Source organism: Eumetopias jubatus, unplaced genomic scaffold (genome assembly GCF_037043125.1).
Source record: "Eumetopias jubatus isolate StellerSeaLion01/CBP00866 unplaced genomic scaffold, mEumJub1_p1.0 scaffold_4, whole genome shotgun sequence".
NCBI classification, from domain to species: domain Eukaryota; kingdom Metazoa; phylum Chordata; class Mammalia; order Carnivora; family Otariidae; genus Eumetopias; species Eumetopias jubatus.
Genome location: NW_028274810.1, coordinates 64,564,889 through 64,582,526, shown reverse-complemented (window position 1 = coordinate 64,582,526; position 17,638 = coordinate 64,564,889). Strand labels below are relative to the sequence as shown.

Sequence of the window (17,638 nt, the reverse complement as noted above, 5' to 3'; positions counted from 1 at the left end):
GAGCTGGTTGGTGATCTTTCTGTTCAACCAGGGGTACCTGACTAGATTAAAGACAGAGCTGAGAAAAAAACTCCGGTCTTTTGACTTCCAGTCCAGTGCTCTTTCTAATGTGCTCCAGCTTCTGCCACTGCTTAGGCAGCTACTGGTCGGACCAAATGTACCGCTACCTCAGACACACAGGGCCATGACTGAAAGGGCGGCAGCTAAGAAAAGTCCAAGTTCCCAGAATGGAATTCTGTACCTCAAACCAGCCAACATGGTTTTATGTCTTTTGATACTTCTTTCTTCCGTGAAATGGGAGCAGAGCCTACCTAATAGCTCAGCTGCAGCTGAGAGGGGATTGGAGTGTGATGGGGTTATTTGTTTTGTGATGGGTGAGGGACAACAGATCTCTGTTCCAGTCCTATAATCTCTTTTTTTTTTAAGATTTTATTTATTTATTTGAGAGAGAGAGGGCAAAGAAGAGCATGAGAGAGAGCAAGCAAGGCGGGGGGGGGGGTAGGGTGGAGGCAGGGGGAGAAGCAGGCTCCCCGCTGAGCAGGGAGCCCGATGCAGGGTTCCATCCTAAGACCTAGGGATCATGACCCGAGCCCAAGGCAGACGCTTAACGGACTGAGCACCCAGGCGCCCCCAGTCCTATAATTAACTTAGAGTCAGAGTTGGAAGGAAACCTGGAGGTGATTTGTGGTGACAGGCAGCCTCATGCAGTCCAGAGCTTCCTGCCTTTGGAAGTATTCAAGCTGAGAAAGCATATTCAAGCGGAAGAGATCCTGCTCAAAAGGGGCGTTCTGCACAGAACAGGTGGCTGGACGGGCGGCTCCACGCTTCGGACTCCGCTAATACCAGCTCAGGCGAGGCCGCAGGGCAGCTGGGCGGTGTTAACCGTGAGAGGTCAGAGACCTTCCATGGGGTGAACGTCACGAGTCACAGTAACGACAACCGTCATCACCATTTACTGCTCACAGCGCCAGGCACTGTACGTACCAAGTTACCTCATTTCAGATCTAGGATCGTGAAAGGCTCTATTTCTTAGACGAGGAAACATAGGTTTAAAATTGTGCCCACAATCTCCTGGGGAGGGAGCCTAGATCAAATTTAGGATTTATTAGATTCTTGTTTCCTTCTTTTCTTTTTCCTTCCTTTCTTTTCCCTCAGCTCCAGCTTCTATCTTGCGCCGAAACAGGAGAAGGGAGTGGCTTCGAAGCTCCGTTTCCCGCCGCCTCGGGAGCCGCAGGGGTAGCCGCAGGGGTAGCCGCAGGGAGACCCGCAGGGAGACCCGCAGGAAGACCCGCAGGAAGAGCAGCCGAGTGGGGAACGCCCCGCAGTGGGCTGGACCCTGGGAGCGATTGGTGCGCGCGGGGCGGGGGGGGGGGGGCCTCCCGTGGGCGGGGCCAGGGGCCGGAAGTCCCGCGAGCCGGGCGGGCGCCCTGACGCAGCGACTCGTGGCTCTGGGGCTGGCGGCGTTGTCTTGTCCTCGCGAACTCCCATCCCCGCGCCTTCCCGCCGCCGCAGTCTCCCGGGACGATGGTGGCCCGCCTGCTGCTGCTGCGCGCCTGGCCCCGGGGCCCTGCAGTTGGCCCGGGACCCCTGTGTCGGCCCCTTAGCTCAGGCTCGGGGTCCCGCGAGTACCTGCAGCTCAGCATCGTGCCCACTATGCACTTCCAGGACAGCCTGCCCAGGTGAGCCCGGCCTCCCGGTCCCCGTCGCCCGCTGGGATCGGCCCCAACCTTCACACCAGTCACTCACGATTCTTGTACTGAACCCGCTCCCACCCCCCAAACTCCTACCTGGGACGCTGTCGCAACGCGAAATCTAGAAATCCTTCACTTTGAGAATCTCCTGGCACAGGAATCTCAGGACTTTGGCATTCCCTACCAGAACCCCCCATTGCTTGCTCAGATTCTCTCTCCAGTAACCCGACTTCCATCCAGATACCGGAGAGTCCCTCACATTTCTTCCTGAAAAATGCCCACCCTGCATATCTCCAGCACCACCCTTACCCCTCCAACTAGGATGTCCCCTGATGTACTTTCATGACTGCCCCCCACCCCCGCCGCGTTCCTGCCCAGAATATGGACAGGCCAATTCCTGATACATAATAGTTACCCTCCCTCAACTTTTCCCAGCACTCCATCTTCAGGCCTGTTGCTCAGCCCCTCTCACCATGCCTCCAATACTCTGCTCTTTTAGCAGCCCATGGGTCACCCAGCACACTCTCAAGTGCTCACCTTACCCTCCTCCAACCTCATCACTCCAAGGAGTCCTGTCTTCACCTGGAGGCCTTTCACCCCTTCCAAAACTTCCTCAACTTCCCTCGAGGTTTCTTTCCCTAATATATCCTCCCTAACCCACATTATCTTCTGCAGCTTCAGCTGCCTCCAAGAATTCTAGACACTACCCTCAGTGCCCCTCCCAAACTCTAATTCAGCTTAGATCCAAACCCACCCCCCAAATTTTTCTGTGTTCTCCCTCACCTGAGCTTACTCCCTCCTTCTGACACTTTGCCCAGAGTCTACTTCCCCTATGAAAACAGTCCCAATAAATCTTCCTCTCCTTTTCCCTCATCCAGTATTTCCTTTTCTTTTCCCACCTGGTATTTTCTTTAATTTGACTTCCGGTTTTCCCAGTCTTTGAACTCCCAGCCTTAACCTGAGCAAGCCAAGGCTTCTTTTCCAATGTTAGAAAACCAGACTTTAACTTCTCTGCTTACTCACCAGTTAGTTCCCGGTGCCAAGTCCCAAAATTGTCTGAAAGACCCTTCTCACTTCCTTTCTCACCAAACTGCCACCAGGGATCTCCCAGTCCAGGACCTGGAGGCCAGGGTTCCCCACCCCATGAACAAAACAACGATTGTGTCACAGGCATCACCCCCAACTACCAGGTTGCTGTTTTTCTCCACATCCAGCAACTGTGTAACCCACTGTCATCTTTGCCCACTCCCACCCTCTCAGGAATAGCATCTGAGGTGATTATTGTGAAATAACAGTGTCCAGACATCTAAAGTGGACTAAAATGGGATTATCTAGCCCCAACCCCACTGCTTAAATTTGGTAGGAGGAAGGGAGAAAAGAAAAGTGCCTCTGGGCGAAGCCTGGAACTTACCTCCTCCTTACCAGCCTCTGTGTGAGCTGAGCCTGTATGTGGGTGAAGGGTGAGAAGACAGAACCTGTCTTCACTTGCCAAGGCCAGTAGTATTTGACTTTCTGGCAGGCCTGGGCTCCACTCAGGTTTAATATCAGAGGGATTTTCTCCATTTTAGAACTGGAAAGCTGGGAGTAATACTCAAGATCATTTCCTCCAACCTACAGCACAAAAAATCTGTAGGAATGGAGCTAAAAACAGTAGTACTGAGTCATCACCCATGCGTAACTTTGAACAAGGGCCACCAGGCCTCCATTACCTTAGCTGTAAATTGGTGGTTAGATGAGATGAGATTCCTTTTATCTCAGATTCTAGACTAGTAAAATGTCTTATCTTTGGCACTCATTTTGATGTCCCACTTGGTGAAAAGCCCTGCCTTTGAAGTCTGGTAGAACTTGGTTTCAGATTCTAGATGTGACACTTAGTAACTTCAGGCAATTCAGTTAACTTCGTTGAGCCACAGTTCTTACCAGTGAGGTAGGAATGAAACACTCACTATTGTGAGCACAGAGTGAGGTAAGATGCCAAAAATAGGGAACTCTCCTAATTAGTTTTCCTGGGAAGGACTAGTCCCTTTGTGGTAGTCCAACTGGATCTCCCTCCCTCCCTCTTCCTGTTCCTGTCATATCACTGCTGCCTTTTTTTTTTTTTAAAGATTTTATTTATTTATTTGAGAGAGCCAGAGAGTGATCATGAGCTGGGGGAAGCGGCAGAAGGAGAGGAAGAAGCAGGCTCCCCACTGAGCAGGGATTCCCCACGTGAGGCTCGATCCCAGGACCTGGAGATCATGACCTGAGCCGAAGGCAGACGCTTAACCGACTGAGCCACCCACGTGCCCCCATCACTGCTGCCTTTTGACCATTTTCCTCTAGGTACCCGTGCACTGTCATTTATTTGTTTTTTAAGGGTTAACGATTTTTTTCTTTGCTCCTTTTTAGTGTGCTCAAATATATGTCATATAAAATTTAGCATTTTAACTACTTTTAGATGAATAGTTCAGTTAGGTGTTACTTTTAAGGGCCATATTTATATACACTGAACAGTTAACCTCAGAATATAAAACTGCACGTCCTGAGGGGACAAAGGGTGGATCAACCTGACCTACTCATTCACAATATTAATTTGAGAAATATTTATTGGTATGGATTTGGAGACCAATCAGTCATGGTGAGGAGCATACCATACAGTGGGGAAGATTTGACAAGTAAACAGGTAGTTAAGATAAAATGTGATAAATGGGAAGCAGCATTTCATGATTGTCATCCTGAAAATAAAGAGCTGCAGTGAGAGGCAAATGAACGTTTGTTTGGGATTAAAGAATCGCTGTGTGGGGAGCACAAATTCAAGTAAATACCCAAATAGGATTCCTACTTGTAGGGTGAAAGCAACAGGTTTTTATGAGAAAGAGGAAGGGGGCAATTACATGAGTTGAATAAAAGGGGGAAAATGTTTTCTATGCATGTTTACAAGCCAAACTACTCTGCGTTATAAATTAACTGCTGACTTTTTTTTTTTTCCCCAGGAAGTCCATAACCTTCAGTCTTTTGATCAGGGTGTTTGTTCTTCTGTTGACTTCTCAAACAATTGTTTAAGACAATTACCGTTTTGTCCAGAAGGTTTTGGCCAGTTCAAACAAAAGCAAGGCTTCTTTTGTTTCTCCACAATGGCTGTTCCAACTCCATTTTAAAATGGCTCCAGGGACGCCTGGGTGGCTCAGTTGGTTAAGCGCCTCTTTTTGGCTCAGGTCATGATCTCCGGGTCCTGGGATCGAGCCCCACATCAGGCTTCTTGCTCAGCAGGGAGTCTGCTTCTTTCTTTCTCTCTCTCTCCCTCTGCCCCTCCCCACTGCACGTTCTCCCTCTCTCTCTCTCCCCCAAATAAATAAATAAAATCTTTAAAAAAGAAACTTAAAAAATAAATACATAAGAGACCTAGTGGGAGTGGCTAGTGAAGAATAATAGCTAGTTGGGGCCAAACTGGATGTTGGTGAGCTGATGGAAGGAAATAGATAATACATTGCTAAGTTCTTGATACTACTTCATTTGATCCTCATAGTAGCCCAGTGAGCTATTACTTAACAAATGGCAAAAGAGGAGGGCAAAGAGAAGAAATTTGACCGAGATCACATGAATAGTAAGTGACAGTCTGGGTGCAAACCCACATCTGTGGGATTCCAAAGGCTGTGAACTTCACCTCTCCATATATTAGACATGTTGGTGATAAACCTATGCTAGATGGAGCTGGAACTTGATAGATAGGATTTCAGATCTCTCTGTGAGGCAGTTCCTCTCTCTGTCTCCTGCCTGGGACATCAAGAAATTTGCCATCTGTAACCCTATAACTAGAAATGCAGTGGCAGAGCTGTGACTCTAGCCTGGGCCTCCATCTCATTCTCTTTCCACTGTGGTAGTAGTTCTTACACGTTCACATTTCACAGGTCATTAAAATTATCGGGGGGAAATATTGTTGACATTATTTCTTAAAAGAAAGAAACTTTAGTGACTCCCGTCCCCCATCCAAAAAAAGTGAGACAATCTCAGAATTAAGGGCAGATTTCTAAATGAAGCATGTTTAGCTTTGTGAAAAGCTCACTATACTGTCCATGTGTTTTCATTTCACTGTGAACCAGTAATTACATAACCATGGCCATCATCTGCGAAAGTATTAGATAATCCGGTGATGTGGACGGTATTGCTATTTGGCATTTACACTGAAGGCATTTTATATAAGGCAAAAATGAAAACCTGGTAAGTTTGGCATATTTATTATCTTTAAAAAATTTTTTTTATATAGAGGGGTGCCTAGGTGGTTCACTTGGTTAAGTGTCTGACTCTTGGTTTCAGCTCAGGTCATGATCTCGAGATTACGGGATCAAGCCCCGCCGTGGGGCTCTGTGCTCAGTAGGGAGTCTACTTCAGATTCTCTCTCCCTCTCGTTCACTCTCTCTCAAATAAATACATAAAATCTTTAAAACAATTTTTATATAGAAAACAGGTGATTTACAGAAAACTGGTATCCATGAGAAAAAGTTTATATATTTTTAATCCATACTGCCTTAATTTAGTTCCATTGAGAAAATTCAGTTTCTGTTGTATTAATAACCCCAAAATAAATCATCATTCTGAAAACTTGCTTTTCCCCACTAAAGTAAGTTCAGGCTAGGGTTAACACTTGAGCTTTCAATAAGGACTGTTTTTTATAAAACTGTCATTGCATCTAATTGAGAATTTTGTTTAAAAAGAACTTTTGTTGGTGTCCCTATTAAAACAAAGTCTTGAGAAAGGTAAGTAGGTAACTTTGTAATTATGAGGTATGAGGTAGTATTTGGGATTTCTGTGTAAGTTCATGAATATAAGGACAGTACTCACAATGTTAAAGTGTTGTGAGTGGTTACTCAGTGTAGCCTGAGTCCATAATGGCTGTAAATAATTCAGATTAATTTTGACATCCTGTTTTTGATAAACATGCATTGAAAAATAAACTGAAGAATCACAGTATATCTTATAGTAGGGTTTTAAGCTATGTTTTATGGATAACTTTCCAGTTTTCCTAAATGGCTGCTGTATTTAGATGTATTGAACGTATCAGTATTAATTTTAGGTTGGCAGCATGAACTTGGCAACTATGAGTAAGTTTTGGTACTATAGGATATATCATTCACTTAAATTACTGACATGAAAAAGGAAGTGCACCTCACTGTGCTGTCCATGTGTTTTCATTTCACTGTGGACCAGTAACTCCATTACCATCGCTGTCTTTGGGAACGCACTGGTAGAGAATGATGAGTACGGAAGCAAACAGGAAGATCTGGTTCTCCCATAGGACTCTTGGTGACCAGGCATGGCTTAATGGTTGATCCCATATTTGGTTGGCCCTTGGACACCTGTGTTTCATTTCTGTATGATTCTCTGTCATAAAATGCACAAGAAAATTTAAAAATAGAACTTTCTTTTTTTATCTTGGAGAAAACTGCAGTTGTTCAAACTAAGGGTAGGATTAAAATCAGTGCCAATACAAGGTTAGCAGAGATATCGTAATTGTGAGTAGGAAACAAGAATGCTTCAGGCAGCTTCTGCTTCCCCATTTTGAATCTATTATTTGAATATTTATTTTGCTTGTAAAATTCATCATTAAGACATTAAAAAGTTCTTATTTTGCTTTAAAAAAAAGTTACCATTGATACTTGCATTAGTAAATCCTTCTATTCTGATTGGCCTGTGGCTTCCCATTATTGGTTTTTTGGGGAAGGAAATTCATGATCCAGTAATTATTTATTAGTTTGGGTTATGAAGCTAACTGACCTCTTTCACATATTGTCACCCTTACACTTAACTTATTTTTTTCCCAGGCTGCCTATTCCCAAGCTTGAAGCCACCATTAAGAGATACCTCCGTGCACAGAAACCTCTCTTAGATGATGGCCAGTTCAGGTAAATGCTGAGAACCCCAGATGACCATGGTTGGGTGGTTCAAGAGAGGCTGGCAAGTACTAGCGGACCAAGCTTCAGGGAGTGTCTGTGATTTAGTTGGGTCTCCAGGGACCTGGGACCTAGTCCTGACATTTTCAAGTTCAGGAAATAGATTTTCACTCAGGAACGACTGAGCAAGCCCTGAAGTGAGATCCTCTCTGATCAGACTCAACAGGCAATGGTTTCTAAGCCAGAATACCAAATTTGTACTGTATCTTGTCAGGTAGACCTGGAGGCTAGCTGGCACTGGTCATTGGCGGAGGGCATGTGCTCTTGGGAGGGAGTTCATTGAGGAGAGCATATAGGCCAGAAGTCTGCTTGGTGAGCATGTGTACTGAGTTGGATAGTATGCCCCCCAGATGCATTCCCTTCTTGTAACCTTAGTATGTGACTTTACTTGAAAATAGGATTGTTGCAGGTGTAATTAACTAAGGTGAGCTCATACTGGAGTAGGGTGGTTTCTTAACCTGGTATGACTGGTGTCCTTAGGAGAAGAGGAAGAGAGACACAGCCACAGCCATTGATGATGGAGGCAGATTGGAATGCATCAATAAACCAAGGAACACCAAGGATAGCTGGTAACACCAGGAACAAAGAGAACAGTCTCCCCTAGAGTCTTGAGGGAGAATATGGTCCTGTCAATACCTTGATTTTGTACTGCAAAGAACCACGAGAGAATAAATTTCTATTGTTTGAAGCCATGCAGTTTGTGGATGTTTTGGCAGTCCTAGGAAGCTAATTCAGCATGGAATTGGACAATAATATTGGATATTGTCAAAAGTGGGTTGCGTTAAGCTCTTGTATCCCAGTGCAGTTCACTTTTTCCATATTGGAAGGTTTTGTGCAGATAACTGGCATTGTCATTGGAATCACGGAGTCCTTCCCTGGACAGTGGTGGAAAATATAGATGAATTGTTCATAATCTAGTCCTCTCTTTTAAATATTCTATATTAGTCATTTGAAGCTTCTCTTGACATGGTAATAGCTACCAGTTACTAAGTATTATGTTTCAAACTATCCTGAATCCTTAACTTTAAAAATATTTTTTATCCTTGTAAGGTGGTATATTATCTCTGGTTTACACATAAAGAAACCGAGACTCAGAGAGATCAAGTAACATGTCCAGGGTCACATAGTTTGACAGCAACAAAGCTAGAATTAAAACTCAGCTCTTCTGGACTCTAAAGCCTATCTCCTTTTCTCCATGCCAAGCTACCTCCTAGATTACAGATTGCTCTATGAGATGATGATGGATCTTCCTGATCCATCATTTTAAGAAGATATCATAAATTTGTCTGCTTTGGGTTGATTGCTGTGCTTCTGATCAAAGGGACTTTCTGATCTCAGTCCTAGGTTTGAGGGATATGCTTACTGGGAACCGAAATCTCAGTGTAAGAGTTCTTGTCCATGAGTCTAGAAATCATGTATTCCCTGTCATGGACTGATTCTGTCTTTTCGTGAACATTTCAGGAAAACAGAACAGTTTTGCAAGAGTTTTGAAAATGGGATTGGAAAAGAGCTGCATGAGCAGCTGGTTGCTCAGGACAAGCAGAATAAACATACGAGCTACATTTCAGGTAGGTGGGCTGGGCTGTGGGCATGAATGCCCCCGAGCCCTCCACAATGGAAAGTAAGGTTTTTGGTTTCAAAATATTTTTGGTGAGACCAGCCCACCAGTGTAATGCCTCATCCACTCTTTCCAAGGTAAGCTTTAGGCAGAGTGAGGCCCTCCTCCACTAAGATCTTACCTAGAGTTTGTGCTGAAGAGCAATGTCTTGCCTTCTCTACAGGTAGGATCCAGGCAGAACCTAATCACTGGTTCTGTGAAAAGGTTGCAGGATTAAGTCCTGTGCCCTCTGTGTGTCATCCTAGATCCTTCACAGTCTGGCATAACTGCCCTCTCCAGCCTCATCTCTTGTATTACCCTGACACTCTCCTGCCTCGGCAAAACTTGACAACTCACTGTTCCCTCAACCCTTTAGTCTTTCATTCTTCTGTGCCTTTGTCCGTGTTGTTCCCACTACCATTTTTTAACCTAATAAATTCTTTCTTTAAGACCCAAGTATGTGGTTGCCATTGATGCTGGTGGGGGTGGGAGGTGGTGGTGGGCAAATTGGGTGAAAGGGGTCAAAAGGGTACAGACTTCCAGTTATAAAAGAAAGAAGTCACGGGGTGTGAGGTATGGCATCATGACTGTAGTTAACAATACTGTGTTGTATATTTGAAAGCCGCTAAGAGTATAAATCCTAAAAACTGTCATCACAAGGAAAGACAATTTTGTGACAGTGTGTGGTGACGGATGTTAACTAGACCTGTTGTGCTGATCATTGTACAATATATACAGATGCCAAATCATTGGGTTGTACACCTGAAAGTAACATCATGTTTTATGTCAGTTACATCTCTATTTTATTTTTTTTAATTTTTTTTTCTTTAAAGATTTCATTTATTTGAGAGAGAGAGAGCACACGAGAGGGGGGAGGGTCAGAGGGAGAAGCAGACTCCCTGCTGAGCAGGGAGCCTGATGCGGGACTCGATCCTGGGACTGCAGGATCATGACCTGAGCCAAAGACAGTCACCCAACCAACTGAGCCACCCAGGCGCCCTACATCTGTATTTTAAAAAGAAAAGAAAAGAAAAAAAAAACTCAGGTGGAATGGTTTTTCTAGGAGACCTTTCAGCCCTCCTTCCTCTCCATCCAGAGATGGTTGCTTCTGCCTCTGTTCCCACAGCACTTCTTTTCATTTAGTTTATATTTTAATAAGGTTATACATGCACATAGTTTAAAGAATCAAGTAGTTCTACCAGGCTGGTTTGGCAAAACAGCAAGTTCCTGACCCTCCCCTAGTTTCCTGCTCCTCGCTTTCAGCCGCTCCTTCTTCTGACCTCTACCCCCATCCCCCAGATCACATGCCTGTTATCACTGCGTTTTCACTTTTTCAGTTGGAGGCATGGTCTCTGACGTCTCACCGTGGAAGACCAGAATCGGGCAATCTCTCATCTCCCCAGCATGTGCACGAGTGTGCGTGCACGCGTCCCGTTCCATGATTATCACGGTGCTCACTTGTTATTTCAGTCCCCTGCATACTTAGTGTTTATACTATTAGGACCATACAAACACTGTTTGTTGTCAGCTGAGCCGTGGGGCCTATTGAAATTGTTTTTCCTGTTCCTGTGTGAACACTTTTCCCCTGAAGTTAATAATAATCTTACGCTTTCTCTAGTTTTCTCTGTGCTTCATAATTTATTGGGGAAGTTTTTTATGCTCTCATCTTCCTTCATAGTCTATCTCCAAGGTGCTTTTTTTCCTATTTGTTTTGCCCTCTTTTCTCTGTTCAGATCCTTTGTATTCCTTCTCTGTTGTCTTGGATTTGAGTGAGATATTAAAAAAGCTTTTGGAAGCTCTGTGGAGGAGGGTGGAGCTGGTCTGTCACAGCCTCACTGTAATGTGACCTGACTAAACCGTTTCCTTGGGGAGCCCCTAATGTTAATGTCTCTGGGTTAGACTCCCAGGAAAGGCTTTTCCATTAAACTGCCACTTGCTACTACTGTTAAAGGAGTAGGGTAAGGGAAGAAGGCTTGAGATCTCAGCTATGACTTCTGTCCCCCAGTTATACTTTCTCCAGAGAGGAAAACTTAAGTCTGCTATTGGAGCAGGAAGGGAATCGGGGGGGGGGGGGGTGGTGGGAGTTGGGGTCTAATTAAATAGCCTTTCAACCAGATGTATCAAGGCTGCCAATTCCTGAGCCCTCTGGGGGTTCTGCTGTGTATGTCATGTTATCTCCTGGCTTTCTCGGTCACTGGCCCAGGGCTGGTGTTCTCAAGTCTGCCTTAGTCATTACCAGTTGTCTAATGCTTTGGGACTTCCAGTATTTGCTCTTGTCTCCTGTTTCATTCTCTTTGCCATATTGGATCATATCTGTTTAAAATTCTTTTACTGGAGAGATCAGAGACATAAATTCATGTCTTCTTTCATCAAACAGATCTTACCCCAGTACTTTTTCTCTTGCCATTTCAGTGTGTTACGGCATGTTTTAATTCTGTTGGTATCCTTCACCAAGTTCATCCAGATCAGAGGGCACGTTCTATTCCTCTTTCTATCCGCCAGACTCGGCAGGGCCTGGCACAGCATGTTCTTGAAGAATGAAATGGAATGAATGCACCAACAGATGAATAACAGATAAATGTGTGTCCATTAATCCCTTCCCCAGTGCTTTACATGTGAAAATTATTTCCTCCAGTGGGAGATGGTCTTTATTTGTAGACTTTATCCATGCTTGCTAATCTCAACAGGAACTTCCCTGGAAGACACATTTTCTGATAAACCATTGCTTCGGGGACTTTTACAGGTAAAGAATCCACAGGAATGCAGAAGGCTAGTTCGGATGATCCACATGAACTGATTGTTATTTCTAATTGCTTTTCAAACATTTCTTAAAAGAGCAAGTGCAGGGGCGCTGGGGTGGCTCAGTCATTAAGCGTCTGCCTTCGGCTCAGGTCATGGTCTCAGGGTCCTGCGATCGAGCCCCGCATCGGGCTCCCTGCTCCACGGGAAGCCTGCTTCTCCCTCTCCCACTCCCCCTGCTTGTGTTCCCTCTCTCGCTGTGTCTCTCTCTGTCAAATAAATAAATAAATAAAATCTTAAAAAAAAAAAAAACCGAGCAAGTGCACAAGTCTACAGAGTATGTAGAATGATGGTGAATGTTGTCCCTGAAAGTGATGAAACAAGAGAAACCTAAGGAAATGGGGTGAGAATTAACAACTATTCTGTTCGAGATCAATGAAAGTGAGGTGTTACTGTATTTCTTTAAGAGTCAAGAAAGGAAACAGAATGAGGAAGAAAAAGCAATAAACCTAGGGAAATGCAAATCCAAACCACAATAATCTACCCACTGGAATGGCTCTAACCAAAAAGACAGACAGTAACAATAATAAATGTTGCCCAGGACGTGGCAAAACTAGAACCCTCATATACTGCTGGTGGTAATGATGCAGCCACTTTGGAAGACAACCTGGCAGTTCCTCAAAAGGTGAAACTTAGTCTTACCACATGTTCTAGCAATTCCACTTCTAGCTGTTTCCCCAAGAGAATTGAGAACATCCATCCACACAGAAACTTGTACATACCAGCATTATTCATAATAACCAAAAAGTGGAAACAACCTAACGTCTACCAACAGATGAATGGATAAACAAAATGTGGTATATCCATGTAATGGGACATTTTTCAGCAATACAAAAAAGTGAAGAACTGATACATGCTACAACATGGCTGAACCTCAAAGACATAGTAAATGATAGAAGCCAGATGTGAAAGACCACATATTCTGTGGTCCCGTTTATATGCCATGAATTATTGTAGATCAAAAAAATAATTGGGAAATTTCACCCTCTGGAAGTTGATGTCATTTTTTCTGCATATGCTTGATTATTTTTGTTTCTCAAATTTTATTTTGAGGGACTGCATTAACTTTTTATGATGTTCTTTTTTACTTTATCTTGTAGGCCCCTGGTTTGATATGTACCTAAGTGCTCGAGACTCCATCGTCTTGAACTTTAATCCATTCATGGCATTCAATCCTGACCCAAAGTCTGAGTATAACGACCAGCTCACCAGGGCAACCAACATGACTGTTTCTGCCATTCGGTTTCTGAAGACACTCCGGGCTGGTCTTTTGGAGCCAGAGGTTTTCCATTTGAACCCTGCCAGAAGTGACACTGATACCTTCAAGAAGCTCATACGCTTTGTGCCTTCCTCCCTGTCCTGGTATGGTGCCTACTTGGTTAATGCATATCCCCTGGATATGTCCCAGTATTTTCGGCTTTTCAATTCAACTCGTTTACCCAGACCCATCCGGGATGAGCTTGTTACTGATGAGAAGGCTAGGCACCTCCTCGTCCTAAGAAAAGGACATTTCTATGTTTTTGATGTCTTGGATCAAGATGGAAACATTGTGAGCGCCTCGGAAATCCAGGCTCATCTGAAGTACATTCTCTCAGACAACAGCCCGGCCCCCGCGTTTCCCCTGGCGTATCTGACCACTGAGAACCGAGACGTCTGGGCAGAGCTCAGGCAGAAGCTGGCGAGTGGTGGCAATGAGGAGACCCTGAGGAAAGTGGACTCTGCCGTGTTCTGTCTCTGCCTAGATGACTTCCCCATGAAGGACCTTGTCCACTTGTCTCACAACATGCTGCACGGTGACGGCACCAACCGCTGGTTTGATAAGTCCTTTAACCTCATTATAGCCAAGGATGGCGCTGCTGCGCTCCACTTTGAGCATGCTTGGGGCGACGGGGTGGCAGTGCTCAGGCTTTTAAATGAAATGTTTAAAGATAGCATTCAGGCCCCTGCTGTCAGCCCCCAGAGCCAGCCGGCCCGCACTGATTCCCCTGCTGCTGTGCAAAAACTGAACTTCAAGCTGAACGATGCCTTGAAGACTGGCATCAGCACTGCCAAGGAAAAGTTCGATGCCATCGTGAAAACCCTCACCATCAACTTCATCCAGTTTCGCAGAGGGGGCAAAGAGTTCTTGAAGAAGCAGAAGCTGAGTCCTGACTCGGTAGCTCAGCTGGCCTTCCAGATGGCCTTCCTGCGGCAGTACGGGCAGACCGTGGCCACCTACGAGTCTTGTAGCACCGCAGCATTCAAGCATGGCCGCACTGAGACCATTCGCCCAGCCTCCATCTTCACGAAGAGGTGTTCCGAGGCCTTTGTCAGGGAGCCCTCCCAACACAGTACTGGAGAGCTTCAGCAAATGATGGCCGAGTGCTCCAAGTATCATGGCCAACTGACCAAAGAAGCAGCAATGGGTGAGTGGGGGTGGGGAGCCTGCCCTCCGCTCTGGCGTAAGCCTCAGTCATCTCTTCCTCCGTGTCTGATTTCCACTACTCACCCGTTCTGCCAACCCCCAGGTGATTATTGTCTACACTAGCAGTCTAAACAGCCAGATTAGCCATTAGGGATCAGAATGTTCTTTCCTCCTACACAGGGATAGAGAAATGGATCTAACTTCGTCCCCATTTAAGGTCACTTTCAGCTGTGACACAAGATTCTCTTTCTCTTATTTATTGGTCATCTGACTCACTTTTGACAGTTCAGGATTTCTAAGCCTGTAGCCCTCACTTGCAATGTGTTGGCTTCCTTTAAATAAGCCATCTCAAAAGTTCTTCCCAAATCTAAGTGTCATCCTTCCTTTGCCTCTCTGTGGTAAAATTCGAGACCTAGAAAGGATGTGGAAGATCACATCATGCAGCCCAAAGTCCTGGAAGAAAAAGAGATCTCTGAGACATTCTGGTCTCGTTCTCCATTTTAGGGGTATGAAACTGAGACCACTCGCTCAACATCACACAACACATGAGCAGTAAAGCTGAGATGAGAACCCTGGTCAAAACCCTTTCCATTTTGTTCCAGTGACTCAATCTTGTCCTTTACACTAGACTTAGACTTTGGATTTTATTTTAGTTTTTGAATCCATAGCTCTCTTCATGTTTTTTTTTTTTTTTTTTTGACCGTTTGAGTCAAAAACTGATTCAGTTTTAGAATTTTTTAAAATCATACTTTCATTTTAGGCTCAGCTGCAGAGGTTAGTGAGTTGGAGGTGTGCATGCATAAGCAGGCAGAGCCTTCTTCCACTCTCAAAGATGCTGTGAAGGGGACTCCAGCTACAGGTTGGGGGGGGGCGGTTACTAAGGTCACTTTCCATTCTGGGATTCTGAGACTCTGGTTTTCTATTTTGTCTCTGACAGGCCAGGGCTTTGACCGACACTTATTTGCTCTGCGGTACCTGGCAGCAGCCAAGGGGATTGTTCTCCCTGAGCTATACCTGGACCCTGCATATGGGCAGATAAACCACAACATCCTGTCCACAAGCACACTGAGCAGCCCAGCAGTGAACATCGGTGGCTTTGCCCCTGTGGTCCCTGATGGCTTTGGCATTGCATATGCTGTTCATGACAACTGGATAGGCTGCAACGTCTCCTCCTACCCAGGCCGCAATGCCCGGGAGTTTCTCCAATGCGTAGAGAAGGCCTTAGAAGACATATTTGATGCCATAGAAGGCAAATGCATCAAAACTTAGCTTCTGGGGGGGTGAAAAGCCTCCATCGCTTCATTGACGTGAAAATTGGGGCCTGTGTAGCCAAAAGGTGCTACTCTGTATATGAAGGAAACTAATCATGAGGTGCCTAAGCAGTCATTGCTGCAAGGCTTGACCTTTAAAGTCATGGTTTTAAAGCTAAATATATAATTGCCAAGTGGGACTAGATCACAACTAAAGAGAATGGGAGATTTCAATTTTAAGGGCATTTGATCAGGAGGTGGGATTTGGAAGGATAACTTAGGTGTATTTATTGTTGAAGCAGAAATAAAATTTAATTGTTGCTTGGAGGTGGTTCCTTTTAGTTGTTGTTGTTGTTCAACCTAATTTCCTAATCCCCACAAAGAACTTTCCAACATTAAGTTCGGTAAGTGCAGGTAACAGCAAGTTCCCACTGGCTCCTGGCTCTTCAGGTGAGGTGGGAAGTGCTGTTTCATCTTCCTTATTAACTTCTCTCTCTCCTGGGACATCCTCTCTAAAAATCCTCTTCATTTTTCTGGAAAGTGGTCTGCTGGTGCCTGATTCTGATAGTCCTGCGGCAGTAAAGGGTATTCCTATGGATTTGGGGAGTACTATTTGACTATTCCAGCCAAATGAAGATTTATAATTGGTGTGTATTTAATCAGTTGAATCTTTCATGCTATCTATGGTCTAATGTACACATGACTACTCAGTACGTTTGAAATCTCTGGTTTTGAGTGAACACAGAATTTTTGTTAACAATCTGTTGTTGAACGCTGCAGTAACATGAAAAGAAGGATGTTTGGTTCTGTTCTGTCTTGTGTTTTGAAAAGGAAGGGTTTTTGTTTGTGTTTAATTTTAGCTGCATTTGTGTGGATCGCCCAGGGACTTACTGCACAGCTGGGGATTTGAATCCTGGTGTGAGCCAGTCACAAAGCATTACCAGTGCATTATCTAACTTAATTCTCCTAACAGTTCACATAAACATGCCTGTACCTCTTCTTAGTCGACTCCACCTGTCCTTCACTCAATAATCACTATTTAGGGGCGCCTGGGTGGCTCAGATGGTTAAGCGTCTGCCTTCGGCTCAGGTCATGATCCCAGGGTCCTGGGATCGAGTCCTGCATCGGGCTCCCTGCTCCTCGGGAGCCTGCTTCTCCCTCTGCTTCTCTCTCTCTCTCTCCCTCTGTCTCATGAATAAATAAAATCTTAAAAAAAAAAAATCACTATTTAGTGACTACCCAACAGGTACCAGGTCCCCTGTATTCCGTGGTTTAACCCGAGAGGGCCAGCTGATAGCTCCAAGTGCATGTGAACATCACGTTGTTCTCATCTATGAAACACGATCAAGAAAACGTGATCAAGAAACCTGAACTGGAGCCTGGCTGCGCGCGCGTGCGTCACCGGAAGCACTAGCCGAGGTCCCGCCCCACCACCGGTACCGCTGCTAGGGCGCCGCACTTCCTGCCTCCTGCTCTTGGCCCTTCGTAGTGCTCGCCTTGTGCTCTCGGCCGCGGAACAACGCTGGCGGCTTCGTGCACCTGTGCGGGCTCAGGAAATGGTTGACAAGGCGACAGGCAAGTTCAAAGGCAAATTTAAAACCTATGCTATGTGTGGGGCCGTTTGCAGGGTGGATGAGTCAGATGACTCTAATTCTCTGGCCAAGGGCGACGGCGTCGTCTCAAAAGTACTTCTGACAGGAGAGGATCATGGGTGTATAATATTTGTCATAGATAAATAGTGACCGAACTGGTATCCTGGTTCTCCCATGTCCTCCCTATATGACCAAAGGCAAGTTACTCCTTTTCTCTGGTGTGTGTTCCCCTTTGTAATCGAGGACAGTTCCTATAGCACGAGGATGTAACAAGACTGGCTATAATGATACAGATAAAGCACCTGGCAAGTGGTTGAAGCTCACTCTGTGTTCTCTTGCTGCTGTGTGATGTTTGTGCTGCTGCTGTTCCGTTCCTTA

At 45.2% G+C, this 17,638-nt stretch overlaps 1 protein-coding gene across 4 annotated transcripts; it reads left to right on the top strand.

Moving 5' to 3' along the window:
- Positions 1-1,419: 1,419 nt before the first annotated feature.
- Positions 1,420-15,995, top strand: CPT2 (carnitine palmitoyltransferase 2). Of its 4 annotated transcripts, none has more exons than XM_028106927.2 (6): positions 4,986-5,274; positions 5,771-5,888; positions 7,490-7,570; positions 9,080-9,186; positions 13,115-14,419; positions 15,356-15,995. In XM_028106927.2, the coding sequence occupies exons 2-6, from the start codon at positions 5,821-5,823 to the stop codon at positions 15,685-15,687; spliced, it is 1,893 nt and encodes a 630-aa protein (XP_027962728.1). In that variant the 5' UTR covers positions 4,986-5,274; positions 5,771-5,820; the 3' UTR covers positions 15,688-15,995. The 4 variants fall into 4 exon arrangements, with proteins under 4 accessions (XP_027962726.1, XP_027962728.1, XP_027962727.1 ...); XM_028106928.2 differs by adding an exon at positions 8,099-8,187 and having other exon boundaries at positions 4,987-5,888; XM_028106925.2 differs by lacking the exons at positions 4,986-5,274; positions 5,771-5,888 and adding an exon at positions 1,420-1,679.
- Positions 15,996-17,638: the final 1,643 nt, after the last annotated feature.